At 41.8% G+C, this 26526-nt stretch overlaps 3 protein-coding genes across 5 annotated transcripts; 2 read left to right on the top strand and 1 right to left on the bottom strand.

The window, feature by feature from the left end:
* Nucleotides 1–13: 13 nt before the first annotated feature.
* Nucleotides 14–7822, top strand: TFAM (transcription factor A, mitochondrial). Its single transcript, XM_086752559.1, has 7 exons — nucleotides 14–99; nucleotides 183–310; nucleotides 1923–1993; nucleotides 4374–4523; nucleotides 5589–5684; nucleotides 6138–6194; nucleotides 6894–7822. The coding sequence occupies exons 1-7, from the start codon at nucleotides 32–34 to the stop codon at nucleotides 7110–7112; spliced, it is 789 nt and encodes a 262-aa protein (XP_086608685.1). The 5' UTR covers nucleotides 14–31; the 3' UTR covers nucleotides 7113–7822.
* A 480-nt stretch (nucleotides 7823–8302) lies between these two features.
* On the top strand, nucleotides 8303–11422 carry DNAJC9 (DnaJ heat shock protein family (Hsp40) member C9). The gene is made up of 5 exons (XM_086752721.1): nucleotides 8303–8503; nucleotides 8581–8721; nucleotides 8893–9147; nucleotides 9917–10000; nucleotides 10726–11422. The coding sequence occupies exons 1-5, from the start codon at nucleotides 8324–8326 to the stop codon at nucleotides 10843–10845; spliced, it is 780 nt and encodes a 259-aa protein (XP_086608847.1). The 5' UTR covers nucleotides 8303–8323; the 3' UTR covers nucleotides 10846–11422.
* Nucleotides 11423–12703: 1281 nt separating this feature from the next.
* FAM149B1 (family with sequence similarity 149 member B1) lies at nucleotides 12704–26485 on the bottom strand. Of its 3 annotated transcripts, none has more exons than XM_086752069.1 (15): nucleotides 26371–26485; nucleotides 25560–25664; nucleotides 24818–24950; nucleotides 24217–24359; nucleotides 23497–23616; nucleotides 22993–23163; nucleotides 21313–21500; nucleotides 20914–21044; nucleotides 20289–20342; nucleotides 19719–19831; nucleotides 19131–19337; nucleotides 17224–17350; nucleotides 16781–16906; nucleotides 15734–15815; nucleotides 12704–13958 (listed from the first exon to the last, which is right to left on the bottom strand). In XM_086752069.1, exons 1-15 carry the CDS (start codon nucleotides 26418–26420, stop codon nucleotides 13870–13872), a joined length of 1839 nt encoding a protein of 612 aa, XP_086608195.1. In that variant the 5' UTR covers nucleotides 26421–26485; the 3' UTR covers nucleotides 12704–13869. The 3 variants fall into 3 exon arrangements, with proteins under 3 accessions (XP_086608195.1, XP_086608193.1, XP_086608194.1); XM_086752067.1 differs by having other exon boundaries at nucleotides 19164–19337; nucleotides 26371–26467; XM_086752068.1 differs by lacking the exon at nucleotides 20289–20342 and having other exon boundaries at nucleotides 26371–26467.
* Between the last annotated feature and the right edge of the window lie 41 nt (nucleotides 26486–26526).

Genomic DNA, 26526 nt, shown 5'->3' with positions numbered 1-26526 from the left:
GCGGCGGCGCGCAGGCGTACGGGGCGGAGGCATGGCGGCGGCGCTGGCGCTGCTGGGGCGGGCCGCGGCGCTCCTCGGCGGCGGGCAGCGGCTCCTCAGGTGCGGGCAGGGCCCCGGGACCGGGGAGCGGGGTGGGGGGGGGGCAACTGTGGCGGTAACTGTGGCGGTGCCGTTGTGTGCAGGGGCTGCGGCGCGGCGGAGAGGTGCCTGTCCCGGGGGATCAGCTCGGATGAGCGCCCGAAGCGGCCGCTCTCGGCCTATTTCCGTTTCCTGAAGGAACATCATTCCGCTTTCAGGCAGAAAAATCCAGGTACGCGGCCTGGGGGAACGTGGGGCGAGCGGACCCTCCCTGGGCCTGGGTTTGCTTTTAGAAATACAAACTCTGAGCACGGCGGGCGCGGCGGAGGTTTTGTGGTACAGCTGCTGTCCCTTCAAATACGCACGGTGTTTTCCCTCCAGAATGCGGCGTTTAAAAAAAAACCGGGAACAAAGCATTGCTTTGCTAAACTAAACGTCATAAATTAGCACATTGTCCTGATTTCAGGCGGCCAAACCCACCCTGTTTTCCGCAGCAACTTCAGTATTGCTATGCTTTCAGGTCTTTAGCCCGGTCTTCTGAAGTTCGTAATTCAAAAAATTAAACATTTGCATGTAAATTTAAAAATACCTGAGGAATAAACTCACCTGGGCAACACGTCTTAACAATTAAATGTGTGTACTTCACGTACGGCGTTGGTACAACGAGCTGTGTATGATTTTATTTTGATGTTTAGCAATTTTAAAACTATCTGTACTTTTAAAAAAGCTACGTATACTGCCTCTTATGTTTTGCCTCGATGTATACGGGAGAAAAAGTAGATGTACTTAGAGGAAAAGGGTGTTCTGTGAATATGTTTAATTTACTGTCTAGAACTCAATTTCTAGGCAATGCTGTCCCTCCTGTTGTCAGAGAGCAGCAAAATGGAAAGCTGCGCTGATTTTGAAAATGCCGTTGAATGTTAAAATCTTTAAAGAACTGTGGTCGTATTGGGCAAGTCAGGAGGTAAATTTAAGTAGGGAAAACCATTTGGTCCCATTTGGCTCAGCAGTTAGCACTCAAAGGTTGAGGCACTGAACTTGCAGAGGTGGTTGTAGTGATGTGCCGCACCAGTGTTTTGCTTTTAGTGTGAAGCAGACTGAAAGCCTGAAAAGGGTTTTTCAAGTAAAGAAAAGCTTGTGTCATCTTACCACCACTCTTGAGTTTTTCATTTGGGTTTTTCTTTTCCCCCTTCACAAATTCAAGTTTGGCTGGAAACCTCATTAAATGACCGTACCTCAAGGGCCAGAGTCAAAGGCGGCTGAAAACCAAAGCAAATTCAAGTCACTGTAATTTTGCTTCCAGGAGAAGGAAATTATTTTATTTAACCTTACCTCTGCTGAGTAATGTTGTAAACAAAGGACTTTATATTAATAAAGATCAAGCATATCTGCTGTATCAGGCAGATAAGGTCACATTATACTTGAGTTGAAGGATGTAGTAGACTCTTTTTGCCAAAAACCTGAGAACTGGGAATTTTACTGCTGATTTCTTCCCTGCCACCCCTCCAAGTTCAGACCATCTTGCATTGTATAGAAGAAGATCCAAGTCAAAAGGGAAAAAAAACCAAACAACTCTTGTGGAGCAGTAATAGCTGTCTGTCTTGAAGTGGTGCCTCACTTTCTAACTGCGTGTTTCATTCGTGTTTGAACCAAGAGCAGGGACTCTTCCCCAAATACTACAGTTCCCATTAACTGCCACAGTAAGTTAGTTACTTTTATGAAAGGGGGACAATGCATTGGTACAGGAAAAAGATACTAGTGTCAGTTTTCCTTGGGAAAAATTACGTCTTACTAAAGATACAATGCTGATTTTTATTTTCTTGCTTTCTAATTTTAATGTACAGAAGTGAGCAACATAGAGCTGGTTAGAAAAATAGCAGGTGCATGGAAGGAGTTGCCAGCGTCACAGAAGCAGGTAAGTTTGTATCTTTGCCCCGTGTCGTTTGAACTCTATAGGCTGTTTTACTTGGTTTAGTGTCCTCCGTGGGTTTTTTCCGTTTTGTGTTGTGGGGTTTTTTGTTTGGTTTGTGTGTGTGGTTTTTTTTTTAAGCAACAATTAAAAAGCGCTTGTGCACAAAGATTCAGACATAAAAACGATTTTGAAGATAATTGGGAGCTTTGAATTCCTCAGGGGAAGATATTTTGATTCTTCTACACACAAACTTTGGTTTAGTATTTTAAATCTGTTGCCAGGGAAATGACGCATCTCTCGCTCTGTGTGGCTGTAGGGCTGGAAACAAATATCCCATTTCTTTTTGAATGGTAATTATGTATGTGTGTGCATTATATATATAATAATAACATAAATATTGTAGTGTTGTTCTGCTTTCATACGTGCAAGTTATGTGAAGCCTCAGTTAATTTTGACAAAAAGAAAAGCTTTTTTTTTTCCTGCTGATTGGATAGTACCAGAGACCTAACTTACAGCTAACTTCCTTTAAGTTTCATCTAATAAACTTCCTTTTTGTCATGGGTAGTGAAGTTTCTTTAAGATTGGCAGTTTCAAGGGATAATATAAAACAACTCTCTGAATTGCTAATCATTGCTGAATGTAAGGGCCATTTATAGCAAAATATTGATTGTTCTTCCTTGAGTGGAGTTAGATTCAGTTAGGAACTAATTGCAGTTTTCTAGCTGAGGTAATATCTGTGTTCAGTAGAACTGCAGTGCTCTTATATCCCTTCTGGACTTCTGGGCTCTATGCTTGGAAGCCTGGCACAGCTTTTCTTGGTGCCCTGGCCCTGATTTTGTGATGCTTCTGTAGCTGGTATTGCCTGGTGTAGGAAGGTGTTCGGTGGCTGGAGCACTTGCACGCTGCAGTGGGTATATGCGTTCTTGTTGTGGTTTTGTTCAGTGAGGGGGCAGCTTCTGTAGGAAACTGCTAGAAGTTGCTCCCCTTTGTTCAGTGGACTCAGCCAGGCCTAGGGCGGACCCGCTGCTGGCCAGGGACAAGCCAGTTGGTAGCAGAATGTTCCCTGATAACGCCTCTGCGATAACGTATTTAAGAAGGGGAAAACAGGAAAAGAAAAAAAGAGAGAAGAGAAGATGTGAAGAAGCTGAGCGGGGGCAGAGAGGGGGAGGCGCGAGCCTTGTGGGCCTTGCAGGCCTCACCCTCTGGCCTCCCGCCGGGTGGCGACTGGGCCCAACTCAGCCCGGCCCGGCTGAGAGAAGTGGAGAGGAGATGAGCTGGGTGATGTGAAGAGATTCTGAGAGGCGTCTGCCAGCCTGTTGTGAAGAACTTTTCCTGTGAGAGGAACGGCTGCAGACGCCAAGGTCAGTTCAGAAGGAGGGGGAGGAGTAATGTGGCTCCTGGCCAAGATTCCCCTGCAGCCTGTGGTGACGACCATGGTGGAGCAGGTTGTCCCCCTGCAGCCCATGGAGGCCCACGGAGGAGCAGAGATCCACCTGCAGCCCGTGAAGGACCCTGTACCGGGGGAGGTGGATGCCTGAAGGCAGCTGTGGCCCATGGAGGCGCCGCTGGGGCAGCCGTTCTGGAGGGACTGCACCCGTGGAAGAGATGACCCACGCCGGAGCAGTTCCACAAAGGACTGTGGCCTGTGGGAGGGACCCCACACTGGAGCAGGGGAGGAATGTGAGGAGTTCTTCCCCCAGCCGTGAAGCAGTGGCATAAAACAACGCGTGATGAACTGACCGCAACCCCCATTCCCTTTTCCCGCCCCATGCCGCTCGGGAGGGGAAGGTGGTAGAGATAATGTTAAGCTTGGGAAGAGGGAGGGGTGGGGGGAGGTTATCTTGTTCTCTGTCTCATTCTCCTGCTAGTTTTAGAAATAAATTTATTAGAAATAAATAAATTAGTTTTCCCCAAGCCGAGTCTGTTTTGCCCGTGACGGTAACTTTAAGGATTTCTCCCTGTCCTTATCTCAAACCTCGAGCCGTTTTTCCTTATCATCTCCCCCTGTTCTCTCGGAGGGTGGGGGGAGCGAGAGAGAGACTGCGTAGTCTGGTCCTGATCGGGGCTGAACTACGACAATTCTAAAAGTAATAATTTCAACCAAGCTTCAGCTTTTCCTCCTTGTAGGGAAGATTGTTATTGCTTTGAGCTGCACCTGAAGATTCGTCTGATGTTATTGTATTAACTTGAGATAATTAATGGGAAGAGCACAGGTTTTGAATCTGAGTTATTCTGAATCCTTTCTGTTAATCAAACAGATCTGAAACTGCTACTTTACTTTAAAAATGTTACGTTCCAGGGTGGTCTGTAATTTTTATTAGAAATGTGAGCTTGTTTAAGAGTCAAGTGCTTCTGACAGAAGGAGTTGGTGATTGTGTTGTAGGTTTATGAGGAAGCTAGAAAGGCAGATTGGCAAAGATACGGGGAGCAGTTGGCTGCATATAAAGCACAGCTAACTCCAGCTCAGGCCACAGCTTTGAAAGAAGAAAGGAAAAAACGACTGGCAAAAAGGAGATCGTTCAGGAAAAAGAGAGTAAGTATCTTGAATTTCAAGTTCATTTTCTCTCGAGGAACCTGAAGTCTGTTTGTCTAGTATACAGAGCAGAGTTGAGGCATGTTTAGAAATATAAAAGCAAGTCTCAGAATTAAAAAAAAAAAAAAGCCACAAACTCAAAACAAAACAGCCAGAACCCCATGCATTAAAATAATTGCTGGTGTTGGCAGTCATTTTAGTGGCTTTCCTATGCCTGAAGGCCAGAACTAGCAGGTAGCTTTGTGCTCACAGGTAGCTTCTCTGTCCTTTTCGTTTCCTATTCCTAAAGCTGCCTGAGGAACGATGGGTAGTAAAAGATATTTGAACCAGCAGCACTTTCTTTGGTTGGGAAGACATTCAGAAATGGTTTTTCACAAAGGTCTTGTATCTGTTACTTCAGTGGCCCCTACAGATCGTCTTTCCTGTTCGCACTTAGCTGCTTTATATCCAAATCTTTGACAGACAGAACCATCTGTAAAGGTACAATATTATGGTTTGTCCGGTGGCAAAATCAGTCGAAGGGGCTACTTATTGCTTGTTCATTTCTACTTTGCTCTCTTCACCATCATCCCTGTAGGCAAAGCATTCTGACAGCAGAAACCTGGTTCTGTTTCCCTGGAAATCGGCTGGTTCTGTTCCACCCTCTCACGTCCCACAAATTTGGGTATCTGCCCTCCTCTCTGCAAGCATACAGTGTGTCACACCAGAAACCAAAGCCTCACGAAGAGAAAAGAAAACCTGTCGCCATGACTTTCTTACTGAGTGGAATTTAATAACAGTCTTTGGTTTCTGGAAGTCTTATCTGACGAAAGAATCAGTTTAAAATGCTTTTTTTTTTTTTTTTTTTAACATCTGTGAAAATTCAAGTTGTTAGCTTTTCTTAATTTAGTTCAGCATTACTCTTGACAAACGGTGAGAGCATCTTGACATAGAGTCCAGTTGACAGAGTAAAACACTAGAAAATGAATTTGAGCATTTGTGTAAAATGTAAAGAAAAATGGTAAGTTTAGTTTTGGAAAAATGCATGCTTGGTGGATTGAATAACTTTTCTTGTTGTTTTTAAAGGAATTGACTGTGCTTGGAAAACCTAAAAGACCTCGGAGCGGCTTTAACATTTTTGTGTCAGAAAACTTCCAAGAAAGCGAGGGGATTTCACCTGTGGTAAGCCAGGAAAGATTGTTCTTTAAAATAGATCTGTTGTATTCTGAAAATCTGTTTTAGATTCTGTCATTTTCAAAGAAACCGTTCAGTAGTTCAGTATCTGGATTTTTCTTTGCTTAGGTTGTTTTTTTCGAGGCTGCAGTGATCTGGCTGTACTGCTGGTGGCATGTCCTATATAAACTCCTGTGTGGGTATACAAACTTAAAATATTTGCACCATTTTTTGCACTTCGGTGTTATAGACTTCATCTGTTCCTGCCTGCCCAGCAGCTTGTTGAACTGTGGCGTTTATTATTTACCTATGTTAAGAGGGTGGAATATTAAGCCTGTGTAACTTTGCTGTTTTACACTGGTTTATACTTGGCTTTCACTAGCGGGGCATTCATCTGTAACCCTCTGTGGTCAGCCTGCTGTTAAAATAACCGTAACGTACTGCGTATTCTGTATCCTTCAGGCAAAGATGAAGCAATTATTTGACGCGTGGCAAAAACTGTCCACTTCTCAAAAGCAGGTATGTCAGTGAGGTTCCGATCTAATCGGAGAATGACACACTTGAGTCAAAATTAGTAAATTCATACTACGTCTTGAACTCTGTTCTTCAAAACAGAATACTGAGGAAAATAGTCTGAGATCGTATATATGCGTCTTGAAAAAGATTGTCATTACTTTAATTCCGGCAGTGACCGTTTCTTTCGCAGTGTTGATGAAATGTGAGTGAGTGGGTAGGATAGAAGTTCTGGGTGCCTGGAAATGGGTGCTGAGCGGCATCTAGGGAGGAAGATGAAATAATTTGCACCAATTTGATATTTTTTTCTTTCTAATAATTATAATATTTTTAAAGGCCAGCATTTGCTGCTCGTGGAAAGACTTTTGACAAGTAAAAGCAACAGAAATCTACAAGTGATGTGCACACAGTAATGTAGTAACTTTGGCTGTCTTGGGGATAGTTTTCTGCCAGCTTTCTCAGTGTGTTGAAAGAGGAACCTGCAGACGGGTGTATGAAAATCGGAGGGGTGCTATGCTGAAATCTAATCTGAACCTCCAGATTTTCAAGTATTCTGTACCTTACTAGAGGCAAAAGCGAGCGCCTGGGATGTGCACTGCAGGGGTCTTGTAGGAAGTCACCTTTGCATCAAAGGGGAGGATGTGACACAGCAGTTATCCTGACAGAGCCCTTCCCGTAACTGTTGACCCCTTGATTTTCTTCCAGCCGTATCTGCAGCTTGCTGAAGATGATAAGGTTCGGTATGAAAACGAAATGAAGTCGTGGGAATCAAAAATGGTTGAACTCGGACGTGAAGACCTGATACGTTCCGGAGCGCAAAGGCCGAAAAAGAAAACTGCTGAAACTGCCAAGAAAGCTGAGACAGCCAAAGCTTCCTCACATGAAAAGAAGGCGAAACAAAAGTTGAAAAAATCGGAAGAATAAAGTGGTGAAGTATTTTATGTTTAATGCCCTTTGGTTGTCATGTCTTGATCCTGCTGTGTTAATGCTGCGGTCAGCATTAGCACTGAATTTTGGAAAACCCATAAAGGGCCCACTGAAGAGGGAGAGAAGGTGATCACGTTAGAAAGAATTCGGTGTCTGAGAACTGAGTGAGATAATCATTGCAGGTCTGGCCTGGACTGTACAACAGTAAACAGTTAATCAAGCTGTGAATAGCGATACTCACTGACATCAGCAGAGCTCTCCAATAATGGTAGATGACAGCTAGCTTTTATAAGATATTTTTTATGAAAGCAAGACTATTCTACAACGTTGCCGTCTAAATTCTGTAAATAAGAGCTGAAATCTGAGTTCATGCTGCTGTGTTTTATTCCCTCCGTGGTCTTGGTAGTGAAGAGGAATGTTCTACATTTCAAGAAGAGGCACAAGAAATGTAAAATACTAACTTGTGTTTTATGCATCCGTCTTTTTGTATGTATCAGTCTGTGTATACCACTTACGTTGCATTTAATTAAAGAGCATATGAGTTTTGTATAAACTGTATCTTTATTGGACTCTTATTCCATGGTTTTATTTGGATACGTGCAAACACTTTTGCCTCCCTGTTGTCACATTTGGGACAGCATGGAAGGGAAAGAAAATATGTGAATTGTTTGAATGTTTTTATGTAATAAATGCAGCTGTTTTGCAGAGCTGCTTGCGTTTTTTTTTGTGTTTGTTTGTTTGTTTGTTTGTTTTTTTCCCTGAGGTCTGTGTGTCTTGGAGCACCTGTATTTTTAGAAGGACGGCAAGCTTTTTCAGTAGTCTGGATTTTGTGCAGCCTGCAAGAACTGCATCACGCGCAAAGCTTTGTGAAAATGGAAATAAGAGCTCCTTGCCTTTTTATTTTATTTTTATTTTAAATTTACCGATGGTAACTGTATTGGCGTATGCCTGGCTTTCCTTTGTGAGCACATAACGAGTTCCCAGGCAACAGCGGAGGCTTTAATTCCGCAGGAAAGCTCACTTTCTGCCGGGGAGAGCGATTCCAGCGGGAAGCGAGGGTTAATCCCGAAAAATTCCCCAGACTGCGGCCCGGCCCCTCCCGCCCTCCTTCTGCGCTGCTCCCGCCCTGCGCATGCGCGCCGCCGCTTCCCTCCCGAGGTCTCGCGAGCGGCGGTTGGGGCCCGCGCGCGCCGGGCGGCGTTGGCGGGATGGGGCTGCTGGAAGAGTGCGAGGCCGCCTTCGGCTCCCCCGACCTCTACCGCGTCCTGGGCGTCCGCCGGGAAGCTTCTCCCGAGGAGATCCGCCGCGGTTACCACCGCGCCTCGCTCCGCTTCCACCCCGACCGCGTCGAGCCCGCCGCCAAGGAGGAGGCGACGCGGCGCTTCCAGGTGAGGGAAGGGCGAGATGGCGGGCGGCGGTCCCTCACCGACCGGCGACCGACCGACCGGCCCGCCTCTCCCCGCAGATCCTGGGCAAGGCGTACGCCGTGCTGAGCGATGCGGAGCAGCGCGCCGTGTACGATGAGCAGGGCACGGTGGACGAGGAGGGAGAGGCGCTGAGGGGCGAGCGGGACTGGCAGGAATACTGGCGGCTGCTCTTCAAAAAGGTGAGAGTTGGGGTCTGGGGAACCGGCAAACCCACCGGGAGGGGGAAACCCGCCGCTTCGGAGCGGTATCCGTCTCTTCCTTACGAGCTTTGTGTAAAATACTGTGTGTTTTCTTAATCCTGTCTCATAAAAACTTCCTGTAACTCAAGAAGCATCACCTCTCTGCTTCAGATCACCGTAAAAGACATTGAAGACTTCGAAAAGAGCTATAAAGATTCGGAAGAAGAGCTAGCTGATATTAAAGCAGCCTATGTGGATTTTGAGGGGGACATGGACAGAATAATGGAGTCTGTGTTGTGTGTGGACTATACAGATGAACCAAGAATACGGAAAATCTTAGAAAAAGCCATTGAATCTGGAGAAGTCCCGTCCTACAAAGCTTTCGTAAAAGAGTCTAAGCAGAAAGCGACCGCAAGGAAAAGGCGGGTAGGTTATATCAATCAGAGACCAAAAGGAAACATCACTTAGGATAGGCTTTTAATCTCCCTTGGTAGAAATAAATGAAACTGTTCTTAAGGCAAGTGTTTGCCACAGGATTCCTGGGTTACGCATCTTACGCAGTATCCTTGACTTTCACATCTAGTTGCCTGTGTTCTCCACCCCTCCAAATCATTGTGAGTTGTCGAATCATTTGAGTTGTAGAAAGCTGTTGCCTTTTATTTCATTATACACAATGGCCTATTACAGGTTAGCATGTCCTTGCAATTATTTACAAAGCTGTGCGATGCTAGAGTTTAGAAGTGTACATAGTTTAGAAATATATTATGCTTCCTTTTGGCAAGTGTGTAATAACTTTCTGGCTAAATGGACCTCTTCGCAAGCCTGGTGGGTTTGTTTGGTTTTTTTTTTTTTGGACACTTTGTACGCATATCACAATAACCCTTCTCCAGTGTAAGAAAATGCAATAGCAGCTTAGGGAAAAAAAAAAAGTGTGGGTGGGGGGAACAGGGGTGAGGATGGACATCTTATCATGTTCACCATTGTGAAATGGCAAAAAACTGTCCCGCTTTACTAAACTGCGGAACCAGAACGGGCTTTCTCTTTGATCTCTCATCTGTGGCCAAACTTGGAAACACTTTGTGCTTCCTTGCAGCTGTTGCTATACAGATGCAAAATCAAGTGTTTGGTAACCACTATAAGACTTTGTCAAATAACATGCAAAATACTTCTTAAAAACACTAGTTTGCTCTTTTAGGCAGAAAAAGAAGCTAGAGAGGCAGAAAAGATGAAAGATGAACTGGGCCTTGGTGGAGAAGATGACTTGAAAGCGCTGATTCAAGTAAGGCTTTTTGTATCTGTAACTGGCTTAAAATTGTGTTTTCCCTGAGCATCCTGATAGTTTGAATCCTTGTTCTGAGTTCCTGAGGTTAAAACGTTAACTTAATGTTAACTATCTGTGTACTTTAATAGTCAGAGTACGGTATGGATTTTATTACCTGTGTCTTTTTAAAAATTAACCAAGTTATTCTAACATGCTTATCCTTACTGCACATACAATCAAAATATTTAACTTCTAGTTTTAGGCAGTTAGACAGGGAGTGTTAAGGATTCTTTCTTTCTGAGGTATTCCATGAGGATGTAGGAGTTGATAGGCTTTACTGTTTTGCTTTTTTATCTTGGGGATTGAGGAAAGAAACATACTGTTTACATTCTGTTTTTCTGTTTTCTGTTTCTTCTTACTGTCCACTAGGCTTCCTAAAATGTTCGTGCTCAGTCATTCCTCAAATTGTAATAGAGTTTTGAATCTAAACTACAAATTGCTTTGCTTTTCCTAGCCTTTTGTCATTAATTTTTTTTTTTTTTTTTCAAAGCCACTCTTTACCCCTGTCTTGATGCTTCTGGAAGTTGGGTGTAGAGCCTAGAATATACAAATAGGCTTTTACTTGACAGTACCATACCTCTCTGCTTAATATTTTCTGAGATTTTATGTAGCTATCTAACTTCAGTAGAATAATCTGTTGGGAAGTAGTAAAAGTTTGTTTTTTGTTTCCCTCCCGCCCCCAGAGCAGAAATAAAGATCGAAAAAAGGAGATGGATAACTTTTTGGCCCAACTGGAAGCAAAATACGGGAATAATGCTAAAAAAGGAGGAAAGAAGACTGCAGGCAAGAAAGGAAAGAAATAAAAACTGTCTAGGCTGAAATATCAGGTATCATTTTGTTGTATGGGAACATGTGGATTTAGGAGAATTTCAGAGTTTTTCTGGACTACTGTTTCGGAGCGTACGTGCATCAGCTTGCTGTTGACTGGGAGATATGATACAGAATGGATCATGAACAAGAAAGACAAAGCATTTTGGTGCTACTGTTGATAATCCTTTGGGTGCTCTTCAGTTAAGATCTAACAGGTTCTTGACTGCAGGTTTTGTTACGGTAACGATATTGCGTGACGTTTGGGATGCCCGGGTGTTTATTACACTTGTGTTGAAGCATCCTTGTTCCAAACATCTGATGGATATCAGTACAGCTGATGGGGAAAACAACGTAATCCCACACCTTTGAGAGTCTTCAGTGCCAGTTCCTGTAGCTTCCCAGTTTGAAATCTTATCTTTTTCCTTGTCCCACATTTCTTTTGTAAAAAACCTTCTGCTGTTTTTAAAAGTTTTTGCACTTCAGTTCAACAGGTGTTTTTCAGATATTCCAGTGGTTTTATAAAGTTACTTTGGAAAATTGCAGATTAATAAATGAAATGTTTTTGCAGAATTCTGTGCTATGTTGCTTCCCCAGCCCTCTCTACGTTTTCTAAGTAGCTGTTGATAACAAACTGATGATGTTGGCTCTTCTGACGGATTTAAGGCAAGTAAATACCACATACTGGTATAGCAGTTGAAAGTATGGCTACATTGTTATCTGTGACAGCAGTGCTGGTGATGCTACGTTAGATGAAAGAGCCACCTCGCGTTTGGTCTTCTGCCTGTAGCAGATGCTGTAGGAAGAATATGAGACTGCATCATGTATGTGACTTAGCAGGCTGAGGTGAGGTAATAAACTTTAAGTGAATGACTTGTGTAAGATGTGCAAATACTCTGAAGGTTTTTACTTCAGTGTAGTGTGCAAGGGTATGAATTTGAAGGGTAACCAGTTTTCAACTTATTCTGTAGCTCAAAGGAATGAGGCTGGCTGTATTTTTTCAGTCATTTTTCAAAGGCTTATGAGCCACAAGGTGAACTCTTAGTTTTGAGTTGAAGGTCCTCACTGCTTCAGTGATAGCATTCAGGAACTGACTAATAGAGCTTCCTGGGGGGAAGCGAGAGGTAGATGGTAACTTCGTTCCTTTATACGTGGCCGCTTTCAAAAATTATCCTGATTCTGAGAGAGTACAGCATATCTGGATGCTGGGTAACACATGAATTGAACCTTACTTTTACTGTACAAAATAGCTGTCTAACAGCCCAGGAGAACTCTCTCGTGTCAACCATTTGTACAGAAGCCAAAATTTACCCTAGGATGAGACTGCTTTTGCTTTTTTAACACACCGATTCCTCAAGGCTATAAAATATTAATTATGTTACTAGAAGTCTATTCAAGTTTATGTGTGTGGTTGTTTTTTTTTTTTTTGGTTGTTTTTTTTTTTGTAACTCTTGTGAAGGAGGGCTACAGAAAACTAACTTTGTCCCTGAGGAACGGCACAGATACAAACAGGATGTTTATCTCCAGTTACCTTGAGAAAACTAAAGGACACACTGTATGATGTTCCACTAATCCTAAGTTAAGAGAAATCATATTTTGAAAGGATTCAGTGCATAGAGGCCTCTCTTCAGTATCATTTTATCGCTCTGCGAACTTAAGAGATTTAGATTGAGCCCAGAGCTTTCCCCGTGCCCTCTAGAAATTCAAAGTTAATCCAGTTACATTTGCACAGTTCTGCTTTGCTTTCTTTTTCCCTTCTTCTTGATTAGAGCATGCTTGCATCAACTGGACTCAAGAACTTCAATGCTGATTAAAAAAAACATTATCTGTTCTGTTCTATCTATTATCTGCTAAATTGCAGAGTGGGGAAATAGGGGAGCCACTTCATAAAGAATACTGACAAGGTTTCTTCCATTACAAATTGTATTTTGGAAAATACTGTGAAGGAAATTTAGAGAAAAGTGCTCTTTATTTGGGTTATAAAGGAACAACTGTTTTCATGCGGCGTCCTAACTCTTAAAATACAGCAAGTGGTTATCCTTGCCTTGTCCTTACACTTGTAGTCTGGCGCTTACTGCTTGGTAGGAAGACCTTCAACTAATCATTTATTTTGAGAAGCTTCTATTTCATGTTTCTGTCTTATTTGGAGCCACAAGGGCAACTACAGCTAATATCTCTAGTGTGTCTGTCACACAGTGCAGAACACATCTACTAAAAGCTAGATTGCATCCGTGGGTTGTGGAGCTTCATGGCAGAGTGCAGAAATCTTGTATAATTGCAGGTATTTTTAGAAAGGGAGAGTGACCTCTTCTGTGAAATTACCATAAGGTATCTCCCCAGGAAGACAATGTACTTTCCTTGCAGTAAGAGACTCCTTTTTGCCTCTTAGACCTTCTTCAGTCACTGAGGAAGAGGTAAAAGTATGTAACACAGGAAGAGTCAGTGGTGTGCTACCCTTAAAGCTGTCAGTTCTGTTCATCTTATTTTTACACAACTGTGTTAATATCTGCTGCAATTACTACAGGATTCATAACTTCTCTAAGTTGTAGAAGCAGTATCATGTGGAGTGCTTGCTGTTTATAGTATAATATTGCTTTAAACACATAAATAGAACTTTTAAAATGTAAATTACTACTGTTAGGGAAGGCGTGATGCATCTTTTGTAGAGTTAACGGAAAAATCAGCAGGTTCCGCAGTACCTGCCCTTAACAACACGAACCAGTAACAAGCCAGTAATGGGAAAACAGCAATGACTGAGAGTGTGTGCTAGATTTTCTAGGAGCTGGGCTTTACTGCCCACTGGAGTATATTCACCCTTCCACTGGAGTATAACTTCTTCTACTGGTAGAAAATGGAATGTGTAAGTATACCCCTTCTAATCTTTGGCAGCTGCATCTTAGATTTATATAAAAATAACTATTGATAAGGAAGGGTGTGTGAAAACTCTGTAAACGATGTTGACATAGCTGAGCATGAGAAGTGGTTCATGACTCTCTGGAGATGGACGGATGGATACTTCTTCATGGCATGTCAGAACCCCTGTTTGCTTTGATTTTTGTGACTGATCCACTCCGCCTGTGGGCTTTCACAGAACCATGCAGCTGAACACCTAATAAACAGAGATCATGTACAACTTTAAGACTTCTGGAAGGTATTAAAACTAAGTACCAAATGCACCTCCTTCAGCTTAAAACTAAAATGCCTTTTTTTTTTTTTTGGCTTTTTATTCTAATACGTCATTATCAACTGCATTATGTATAACTTATGCAAGTTTGCGAGAAGTGACTGGGCTGCCAAAAGGGGCAGAGTTTGTGCTTTCATAGTTGCTGCACTGCAGGGAACCACTGTATCCCTTGATCTCTCATAAAGTATTCAAGTTTACGAAGTTCTGCTGCTGCTACTTGGTTTTTTTTTTTTTAATTTTCTTTTTGGTCAACTCATCTTGCATTTAAAGATACTGGGAGGCTTTTTTTTTGAGGGGAGCAGCAGATATTTGTTTTACTTTTAGTAAGAACCACTCCTTGTTTAAAAACAAGTTCAGTTTAGTGCCTTTGTTAAACTCAGGTTGCCTCTTGCACAATTTATATTCGTGGTAGTTGGCCACTCCGCTATTAGACAAGCTAAAAGACCCCTCCTGTCCTCTGATAATCACCCACCTACTTGCTACCTTCACCTTTGTAGCTTCATTTAACTTCTGCAGCATCAGTCCTGTCTTGTTAGTATATCTCTATGTGGGAAGTTGTGACAACTCCATAAGGAATCCCAAAACACTGCCGTGGAAGGAATCCAGTGTAACTTGTCTTGACAGGCCTGGTTTTCCGAAGTGCATCTGATGCCCTGCTCTGTGCCTCCCTCTCCAGGTGGAGGCGATACTTAGCATCAACCAAAAGTTACAGGGAGTGCTCAGGGTGAACTCAGGTGAGTTATAAAGACAGCATTCAGAAAAACTCTTCCAGGCTACAAAAGTTAATTTTTGCTCTACCATAATCGCTGAACAAACTCCCTTTCAACTGGCTAGACTAGCCCCTGTGTGTGCCATGAGGTGAAAAACCTAACTCTCTGAAGGTCAAGTTGAATTAAGTAAGGTTAATTGGTGTACCGTACGCTTGTGTTCACACATGCAACTTAGTCTTGTAGCTTTCTGCTATTAAAAACCACAGCCCTGGTTGTGACTGTAGCTATTCTCAAGCATACATGAACTGTGTTAACCATAAACAATGTAAGGAGACAACTTCGCAGTGAAGGAAGGGAAACAGCAGAGTGTGCATCACATTCAAGATAAAAATGCTTTCCTGCTGCCTTGATACTTTGATCAATTAAAAATAAGTAATTTTAGATGAGATTAATTTTAGGTTATGCCACGAAACTCCATAAAGTTCATCCAATTGTTACAAATAAACAGAAAAGCACACTCTGATTTCAGAGTATGTGTGTGAATTGTTCTGGTACAGTTACTGGCTTTAACATATACTTTGAGTGGATCCAGTGCAATTCTAGTACAATCTCTTCCAGATACAGTGCAAGTAAGTTTCTTTTGGACATAATGCAGTTTTTCAGTTGTATAGCTGAGCAGAAGAAAAATCCTTGGACAGAAAGTAGTTGTTGCTAGTTCTGTTTAAATTGGCAACTCCTGCTCTTAACTTTGACATAAGAGGCACTGGTGCTGATTATATTAAGCTTCCTTAAATGATTTAATATACTAAGTGGTAACAAAAATCCACACCCAAATGTACTCTATATGCAAGTATAAAACTTGTGTAATGGAAGATTTAAAAACATGGAATAGAACTTTGAAAAACCTCCTCAATGTAATTACATCCCTGCCCCACAAGCCTGCCTCTTGCTTGATCTTACTAAATTCAATTCAATGACTGATGAGCATACCTGAACCTGTTGATCCTCTGCGCATCCAAGATTGATTACTATAATCAGTAACAGTGCAAGAACGGCGGTGCTGTGGATCTGGCTGAAAAGACAGTGCAAAATATTTGTTTGCATGAAAAAAAATTAAACATCAGAATTATAATAAAGCTACAAACTACTTAAACGTATGTATTTCCTAATTCGTAAGATGTGGTAAATGTCTGAGTAGAGCTTTTTTAAGTTTAAGGAGGGTTCAATCAACTTCAGGAGTAGAAGATATGCTTTTATAACACACTTACTTAGAATGATTGCTGAGCCAGTTTAAGGCATTCTGGGAACTGTTCTGTTTCAGACTAGATTTTAGAAAGTCTGTACACTCATAATTGCTAAGTCAAGGATGTTGAAATTAATACAGAGAAAACAAACCAGCAGCTATTTAAAATCGACTGTTTAAATTAAAACTTCGATAAAAATACTTCATTAGATAGGACAGGATATCAGTACATTAAGTGTTTCAATAATTAAACCAAGAGCATTTGATATTTAAACAGACTAGGCACTAACAGCATAGCAAACTTGTGCACGGAGCCAGTGAAGACTACCCTACCCTTGCATTTCCGAATGCAGCTGCAGGAACGGCTTCTTAATGTCTATGCAAAACTTTAAAGCATCCTCTCCTACCCCACAGTTCTTCTTAAGCCTTCACAGCAGATGCTAGATTACCAGCGCAGATGATAGACTGAACGTTACATCTACAGTAACGCTTAGCTTTTTCCGCACGCATCTCAAACTTGGATTCCGCAAGAAAAGTGTAGTACCACCAGCTGCTTATAGGGAGGCTGTGAGGAGTACAGCGAGATCGCTGTCCGTCAACAAGCGACTTGCCCTGTTTGTTTGGAAGTGTCTAATAATGATGTTTCTGCTAACCTGGGAGTATCTAATTGAGTGGCAAACCTGATGAATTCCCTGGCACTCATCACCTACGGCACTTGGTTCTCAAGTAATGTTTACTATGTTAATTGTCAAAGCACCCCGTTGAGTAACTAAGGATAATTCACCAGGCTTTACCAAGAACGTGTTGGTTGTGTTAGGCCTGGAGAAATGATCAGGTAAGAAAAGCCGCTCCTGTAGCTGCTGGTGAGTATCTTCCTGTGTTGTCACACTGTGAGCTCGACTTGAGTTCCTTCGAGACTTCTGCATTGAAAAATAACACAGTTATGACTTTTTCTTATCACAGCAGTACATTTGAAATAAATAGCCTAGGAATTAAAGCTAATTCTCCAAGTCAATCATTCTACACGTAGTTATGGGGAGAAGAAAAATTCTGGCGTTAACTGGAATGAAAACATTCAGCTACGGGTGATGCTTGATGCTGCTGCTTGAAATTGATGCAGCATTTTTTGTGCATCTGTTTACAAGATAAGAAACAAACAGGAACTTCTGGGTTTGTTCATTTGGTCAGCAGTGATTACAATTTTAGGCTATCTAATAGTAAAATTAAATGATTGTACCGTTTGCCTCTGGGATCCTGCAGTGCTCACGTGCTCTGCCACGCTGGTGGTAGTAATAGGCGGTAGGAGATTATTTCGGCTTAGAGGCAGTGGAGAGGGTGAGGTCAGCTGCTCGTGTGCAGTCAGGCTGAAATGTACCAGTAAGAACAGAAAAAAACATACAGTTTATATGTTTGGCATTGTGTAAACATACAATATTGTCCGTTAGTTTTAACATTGTCTACAGAGTGCCAAACAAAGAGCAACAATTACAAAATTTTGCTCCACGGTGCTGGTGTTGGGGCTGACTATTGCACACTAGATTTAAAAAAGGAGTTCCGCAGCTGGTGAAGTCTGGCAGAAACCTTTTTCATCTATTAAGAACAACTTCTAGTTTGCAGAATAATATTAAACATATAGGCAAAAAGTGGCTTTGAGAATGATGTAGATCCATTACCAGGATTTCTGCTGAGGCACTAAAAGCTCACGCGTGGTTCAAATGCACCTCATCCCTTTTGAAGGAGTGTGCTGTGCAGCTGGTACTGCAGAGTAAAGGTGTGTATACATAAAGGTGTCTTCATGGGCAGTTACCATACAGCGGTAGAATCTCGTCTGGCCGTTCCCAGACACGGCATCATTTTCTGCTCTTTGTTCAGAACCTTTTGGATGAAGTACTGCTAACTTCAGCCTTGCAATTGAACAGCAGTGGGCCATATTTTAAGTAGAGCCAGTAAAAAAGCTACATAATGTGATTGCGTACTGTAGCTCTCTCACTTATTAAAAGTGTCAAATCAAACATCGGGGGATAAAACAAGGCTTCTACCTGCTCCACGTTTTCTTTGAGTATTTGAAGGAACAGGTGCAAGATGCTTTTAGAAGCTTTCTAAAGAGAGCTGAACCAATCTAATTGCACAAAATACAAAATGAATTAAGCATTAGTCAGAGAGGAATGTAAGAGGGTAAGTATTCTATTTTCTAGATACAGCCTTTTCACATGAAAGGCGTCTGTATATTACTAGACGTTTGAAAAGTGCTAGAAATTATCCAGAGGCCTTAGCTCTGGAGTTGACTGGAGGAAGAATGTTCTGTAAGAATACATTGGAAAAGCTTCATACTATAATCAGCATTTTAAAAAATACTTTTCCTAGTGCTCTCTACATATATTTAAACATATACGGTAATAAAGGAGAGATGTTAACAATTGTTAAATTGATCAAAGCCTGTGGAAAAGGAACAGAAGCATAAAATATTGCAAGTAGAAACATAAGTTGTGAAGGGACCAGCAACAAGTCTCTCAAGAGCACATGACAAAAAGTAACAGGCTGGATGAGTTTAAAGGTAAACTGCAAAACTACAAGGCAACTATGTCAATTTACAACAGGTAGAATACAGAGTAAATTGAACCCCGCATTGTTTCCTAATACCCTGCAGTCCCTGTAAATGACGACATTCAGTCAGATCATTATGCCAAACAAAAATAAGATATTCTAGATGTGATTGTGGGCTCAGTGAGCTCCTAAGAGTCCTTTCATCAGTCATAACCTATCTAAGATGAGCACCTTCTTTATAGCCTCATCTGCGCTAGGATAGCAACAGGCGCTTTGACCTCCAAAAACTGTAGACTTTGAAGTTCATCTTGAAAACAGGCTATAAAAAAGAAAGCTGATGTCAAGAAAGAAATGGTGCTATTTGCTTAGCTTGTACTGAGGTCTACAGTTTGTGTGTAAAACTACCTAAATATGCATGCAATTCATGGACTTGCAGCTTCTAGCTCAGTAAACATCAACTTTAGCAGGTGGTGCTTCGTGGGCAGTTAATCTTTTTAATCCAATAATTAATGTTCTTTCTGTTCAACTGAATGTTTTTTTGTATAAGCTGTGTTCTCTAAATAGGGTGACTTGCCGTGAGAAATTGGTTTTGAAACGTACAATCGAGTTCCCCTGAAGACATCGTCCACAGACCTTGGGGTCTCAGTACGAGAGTGGGTTATGGTGATGGGCTGCAGGGTGCGTGGTGGTGGGTTTCGCCTTCTTGTGGAACGTGACAGGGACGATGTGCTGAGCTCTGGAGCACGGTTTGGCCACATTCTGGTAGAGAGGATGGAACTGGAGCCTGGCCGTTTGTCATCCAGGTCCCTAACAAAAGAATTGCAGAACCAAGAGAGATCCGGTCAACATGACTAATAACTACCCTGTTACCAAAGTGCTCATCTACATGTGACATTAATAATACTAAGTGTGGATAGAGATTATGTGTTTTCATATTTTTACATAACTGTATAAAATAATTTACAGCCAAATTAGAAAATAATAGAGGATGGAAAAGAAAAAAGAAAATAACTTTATTTTTTTTTTTACTGAACCTGTACTAGAAGTATACTGTTTCACAGAGGACAACTAAAACCAAGCCGGAAAATAACTTTCTACACTGGAGAAAGCAATCTCACAGTGTTTTGAGTTGAATCACTCTCACCATGAGAGTGCTGTACTTCACAACAGCTGATCTATAGTTCTTACAGTGTTTTCTCCACTACAGGCAGATTCCTTTGCTGTAACTGGATCCCATGTATCACCATCAAGCCATTTAGATTACACTGAGAGCTACTACTTGACCCTTGAGAGAGATTTACCTGGAAGTTTAAAAAATAACTAAGTTAGTGTTTGGCAGACACATACGCATATGTTTACAGATTTTCATCCTTGTAAATAATTTTGGAGGAAAGAAATTGATTTCTTCCATGACATCCAGACATATACTCAGTTATATTATTTCCCCATCTAAGATAGGCATCTTAGCATTCCATTTTTCTTGCAAGTGGTAGCGCTTAGAAAATGTATCCTACTGTGCTAGGTCATACTTGGTATCTTGCAATTGAGCTTTCCATTTGGACAGCAGGATCTTCCACCAGTGGCTGTAATCAGAAGCTTTACAAAACTGATTTTCAGTCTATGTTGACATTTTATGTCAAAAACAGAACTGCAAACTCCTTTCCTGGAATACAGACTGATCTGGGAAAACATCAAATTCCACCCACTCTAACAACACCAAATAGAAAACACCACAGCTTTAATCTCCAGCATACGTACTTGAGGTGGTTTTCTCCTCTTTTTGCTTTTGCGGCCACTTCTGGTTTTTTGGCACTACACATACAGGAAGGGGAACATGAGGAAGAGGCGGGGTAGAAATAAAGGAGAGATAAATAAAAAGAAATAAGAAGGAAAGACTTGAATTAAATAGAACAAACAAGTAACACTTTGGTGCTCACCACTCTAGGAGCAGATCATCTAAAGCAGATTATACAGTCAAATGCAGTGTCTGAGGAAAAAAAAACTGGTTTACAACTGCACTGAGGTTTGTCCTCTATTGCCTGATGAGAGAGAGCTATAGACAAGCTAGCGAGAATAGGATCTCACACACACAATCCTCAGTCTCACAATTTAGTTAAAACATTACTGAAGTGTAGAAAGAACTACATCACTAATGAACAGTCACCACACGGTTGTCCAATACATATATAAAATAAGTTTTAAAGAGAAAAGTAGGAATTAAAACTTACAACAGAGCTTAAATGTTAAAAAGGATAGTCAGCATTCGTACAAAATCCAAACTAGTTACGTGTCTTAACAGTCCCCTGACGTACTCGAATCTGCTTGCTTAGGGAGCGCTTTATTGATTTGTCCCTACACAAACCAGCTGGCTAAAAATACTTACCAGATTTGATGTCACCGAGGGCATTTTAGTTTGTGGCACACGAGGTAACAACGCCGGCAGAGGATGGAACTGCGAAGGGCTTCCAGCATCTGCTCTGATTTTTTCCACTGTTATAATATTTTTCTCATCATCTATGCAAAGCAACAGAGAATTCCTGTAAATACAGACTGTTGGCATTGCTAGTTGTGGACTGCCATGAATCCAATTTTTTTAAAGACAGTCTTCTTAAATGCTAAGCTCTATTAAATCTTTTGAAGGCATGTCTCACACTGTTAGCAAAATAACCCTTTTTTCCCCCTGCAGAGATTATTCCCAAGCACATCTCTCTCACATTGCATCCTTGCAAAATTAAGTTACTAAAATCCCCTTTTCAATCTTCAGTTTAACTGTGATCCTTACCGGAGGCTGAGCCTTCCCAGTGCCTGCAGATTAATTCCTCCATGCAGCTGATGACTTCACTCCACACATCATCAAACACAAAGGTCAGCACGGAATCCTTCATGCAGGAATACGGAGAGATAGGAGGAAACCCTAGTTTCCGTCTACCAGAGGACAATCCCATTCTCCTCTCGTGCATCTCCTCCTCCCTGTAAAAATGTAAGTATTACCTGTTCAATAAACGCATTTTCTCTGTTTCCTGTATTTGCTTACATTTATTTAATAGGATTAAAACATGAGGTAGCGCTGCATTTCTGTTCTGTTTTCTCAAACTGAAATAGATCGAGGCACCTAGCCGAATTGCTTGAAGACATTACTTTAGAACAAGTTTGGTATTTATCACACAATATTATTTTCTGAGAGCCGATAGTTTGATAGACAGCAATATCAAGTAACAGTTCAATACTGAAAGAAGTAAGCTTCCGTACAGTAATAGTTGCAGTGATATTTGTTCATCACATTGCTAGGCTCCATATCTAACATCACTACAGGATTCTGAAGACAAGGGAGAGCAACGTTACTCCTCCACTCTCAGCCTGCTGCTCTAACAGCCAGGAGGTGTTCAGGGCACAGGATTAATTCAGTTTTAGACAATTAGACATAATCACTGAGAAGGGAGAAAAACCATCATTCACACCAGCAAGTGGCCTTTGCTGCACACTCTGTAAGAGGTATTCTGAAGTGTGAGACCTGGAAGACGTCTGCTCAAAAAAAGTCTATGTTCATCTGCCCAAAGAAACGTTATAGAGGACAGAAAATACTACTGATGCAAGCACATTTACTGTGGCTTTCATATCTGCTCCCTGAATTAGTACTTAACATCAAAAAGCTAAAAACCGTAAAAAATAAGGAGGTATCACTTGAACAAGCTACAATACTTCTACTGTTATTTTACAGAGAGCAATACTGTTTGCTGCAGCAGTATCTCTGGCCTGCCCAAAGCAAGGCACCTACCAACTTGATTCTCCTGGCCCACGCAGCTAAGTGGCTTTTTTATTAAAACCAATTAAGTAGTTAGCAACTGACAGTACCATCCAGAGTCCTTACCCAGGCCATATGTTCATATTGTTGGGTTGAATAAAGTAAAGGGGCAAAAAGAATCCTCTTTACGCCACCCTTAATCCTTTCTTCTTACGACAAAAATAGTGGTAATTATTTCTTGGCAAGCATCGAATCCACTCTAATTCTTAAACTACCACTGAAAATCTGGAAAGGTACAATTCCATCCAAAATGCTAGTACACAAGCAAAGCAGCACCCTGCTAGTGCGTAACAACAAACAATGAATTTGACTTAGTATAAAAAAGAAATGGCATTTAAACAAGTTTTAGGAAAATATGTCAGTACATAGGAGGCTCTTAGTTATGATGGAATGAAGTACAGGCACAAAAACGGCTGGTATGAAAAATTACAAAAAATTCAGAAAAATAATTTAGCAAAATACATTGTTCTAGGAAGTGGACTGGGAGAATTCCCAGTGCCCTAGCAACCTCGAGCTTTCGAAAGTTCTGCAGAGGAAAAGTATAAAAAAATAAATTCATCAAATACTCTATCAACTGACATCAAAACCAAACAGATATATCTTAACGGCAGGAATTCCAGGACACTGGTACTAGCTGCTATCTTAGTATTCAATACCTACACATCTCTGCGGTCAAATGCTAAATATTCCTCCATCACGCCTTCAGAGACGATTATTCCATCTTCACCTTCTTCGCTCTCTGGAGAACACAATGTCGGTGACTTGGACCGGTCAGCCTTTTTGCGAAGGGGAGTAACAGAAAGAGGTACCTTCTTGCCAAGAACACTAAATCTGAACAGGTGACAGTTTTCAGAAAGCAAAAATGAAAATACATTGTTATTCCACTTCAAACAGCAACGTTTGGTGAGCTGACAGACAACACGGTAGTTAAGGCCAAGCAGTAGGGAGGCCAACACATGATGCATTACAGTAAAAATATTTAAAAATATTTTAATTCTTGCTAAGGAACTTGCAACTTCAGAAAAAAAAAAAATCAAGGCTAATTAAAAAAACATTCTAAAACATTAAAGTAGTACTAATGTAGTTCTTTGTATTTTTGAAGTCCACTGAGAGCAAAATTACCTTCCCACCTTGGTACGGTCTGGGTTAACCGCTGGTACTTACTCGTTAGAATCTTTTTCTCGTGGTGAACTTACATCTGAGGAAGCTAAACTGCCAGAAGCTGAACTTGAATACCATCCATACCCTTCATCTGTGGGGATCACTATCTGCTTCCCCACAACCCTGCCATGGCAAAAGCAAAGGATAAATGAATCAGAAAAATGTTGAAAGTAAGATTATTACACACACAGCAGCAAATCCTAAAACTTCGATAGAAAAGCTGTGCGGTTTTCTTGGTGATAGTTACATGTGGTGTCAGTTGTTCTCCCTAGTACAGATGAGGTAAATACATTAAGAAAATTTTGCTTTTTTTTTTTTTTTTAGGCTCTGCTCATTGTAAGACTTTTGAATATGGACAAAGCTGTTCAAGGACATGTGATGAAAATCCAAAAGTTAAGTTTCTGGATAGCCTCAAGGACTGCTGAGCTAGGGTATGAGGATTTTTCTATTACTTTAAGCACCTAAAAGCTATATCGCGCATCTTTTCTAAGAGGGTTTTGGCATGTTAAGGCCAAGTCAGTTGCAAATAGTTGCAAATGCTCTGTCAAGGAACCAAATGTGAGAAAGCAGAATGTTTATTATGGCAGGCAGACTACCAGAGTGGACTTTTTCTTTCTATCTGCTATATAATTGCATACAACCACCCTGCTCGTAACGTTTCAAAAGCAGCTGTTTCCATCCCTACCCCTTTATCGCTCTGTGATTAGTCCGTTAATAAAATACCTGAGATGAGGAAAGTTGGCTGTCCACTGCTGGCATTCTTCCCGCAGTGCCTCAACCTGCACATTTTCTTTCTGCTCATAGAGAAGCTCATCAATTTGTCTGAACATTTGCTGAACCTGTTGTGTGGCAGCTTTATCAAATTCCTAGAAAGGAAAGTTATCCAGTAAATACCTAGTGAATAGCATTTGGAGGGGGCTTTTTAATTTATTTTTTTTATAAACTATTTGTTTAAAGCTTAGTGGAACTGATTTAAACAGTTCTATTTCTTTTGCATAGAAAGACAGTAACTCATATTTGGGATTCCACAATAACAGCATTTATTATGCTGTATAGATGCACTTATGCATTAAATTATTTGCATTTCCAAAGTTTTAGATGGAAATGCAGAATATTAACTGAATAATGAGAGCCTAATATGTTTATATCTGAAAGAAAGCCAAAATGGGGAAGAGGTAAAAAAGACATTATTTCAGTAACCACTATGGTGATTTATTGACAGATCCAACCCTCCTTTTTATCCGGAAATGTATTTGCAGTGGTATTTCAAATGTCTTTCTACTCACTGTGCTACATTCGGTTTGGATTATTACGTTCTACTCACATCATAGCCCCAAGAGAAGACGGAGCTGTCTTCAGTGGAAGTGTTGGCGTAACTTGGACTAGCAGACCATGGATTCCCATCACCGGCTGGAGTAACAGAAGGGTGATCTGATTCCTTCCAGATTTCACACTCCCTGAAATGCACATGTTGGGGAAAAAGAGGAAGAAAGAAGCCCCAGCAATACGCAATGACAAAGTGGGCAAGTAAGCTTTTCTTTCTGTACCAAAAAAACCCATAGATAGATAGATCAGAAGAGGTCTTAGCACTGCTAAGAGTTTTCATAAGGTAAATATTTCCTTCAGAGGCATTGAAGCAGAAGCCATAGTACACAAGTAATTGTAGTAAGTGTAACTCTGAATAATCTCAACGACATAGTACCTCTAGGGTCAAGAGGAGGTCTAGAGCTCAAGCAAAACACAGATTTTCCCAAAATCATCTCAGTTAAGCTGCAGTCTATTTCTAGTCCCGGTTCTACACCACTCAAGAATTATTTTTATCTTTTCTCCTCTTGTTTCTGCCGTAAAATTAAATGACTTGGCGCTATCTACGAGCTAGGAAAAGAACACAGCTACACATTTTTTATTACTTCCAAAATAGGAAGGACATGTTCTGCATTGATACAGACCTGGGGTAAAGCCTAAGCCTGCCAACCGTATTACATCTGTAAAGGTGACTCAACACAAAGGTACCTGATTTTGTCTTTATCTCCAAAAAAAGATTCATTTTACAGTACGGAAAGTACCTTGAGCTCTCTCCGTAGTTTTCAGCCGTGGGCGCAGCCGGGCACACTTCAGCTCGTGGTTCTGGCAGTGGATGGTGCCGCAAGGCATGCTTTGGAAGCCCTTGTCTAAACCAAGAAGTGGAATCTGATATTACTTATAAGAATAAACACCTACAGAGTTCCCAGGCTTTACAGGGTTTTTTTTCTGCTTTTCAAGGAATGCACTAATTCGCATACCACGGCTCATTTGTTACTAGAATGCTAATTCTTGTTACCAAAGCTTTAGAATTAAGGCACCAAAACTAGCTCTAGGCCAAACACGGAGGTAAAGGTCTTTGCCTGGAAATCAGTGTCTTCCTTTAAACTTAAAATGTTGTTGTGACCTGGTCTACAGCTCTGCTGTTCAGAAAAAGACATAATTACAAATAAGCAAGATTGCAGCACAGTAGCTAACTCCCAAAACCTATGCACTTGTTTAAATGTGTCACCCCACCTCAAAAAGCACCTAAACGTCGGTTGCCTCTTGGGTCAGAAAAAAAAAAAAAAAAAAAGAAGAGGGGTTTAATCCCGTTCGCTCACAGCTGTATTTTCCAAGCGACCAGCACACCGGTGCCCGGGATGGGTGCCAACACGGCACCGCGGCCACCTCCTGAGGCCACACCGCCGGCCCCAGCCTGGCCCCAGGCCACCGCCCCGCGCAGCTCCGCGTCAAACCCGGCCCGGCCCGGGGACACGCAGCGGGCCCGCTTTTCGGGCTGAGGCGGGGAAGGGCAGGCCCGAGCGCGGGGGCCTGACCGGGACGGCGGGAACCGGGACGGCGGGGGCCACTCACGTCTCCAGAGCGCCGGGGGGTACCGGCTTCCGCGCGTATCGCGAGATCATCCTCAGCTCAGCTCCGCCGCCGCCGCCCGCCACCGGCCCGCCGCTGCCGCCGCCATGACGACGCCCCACCTCCGGGAAGGCGGAGCGCCGCTGCCCAGGCTCGGCC

This window comes from Chlamydotis macqueenii, chromosome 7, assembly GCF_036417535.1.
Source record: "Chlamydotis macqueenii isolate bChlMac1 chromosome 7, bChlMac1.mat, whole genome shotgun sequence".
Taxonomy (NCBI): Eukaryota; Metazoa; Chordata; class Aves; order Otidiformes; family Otididae; genus Chlamydotis; species Chlamydotis macqueenii.
This window is presented reverse-complemented; position numbering and strand designations above follow the sequence as displayed.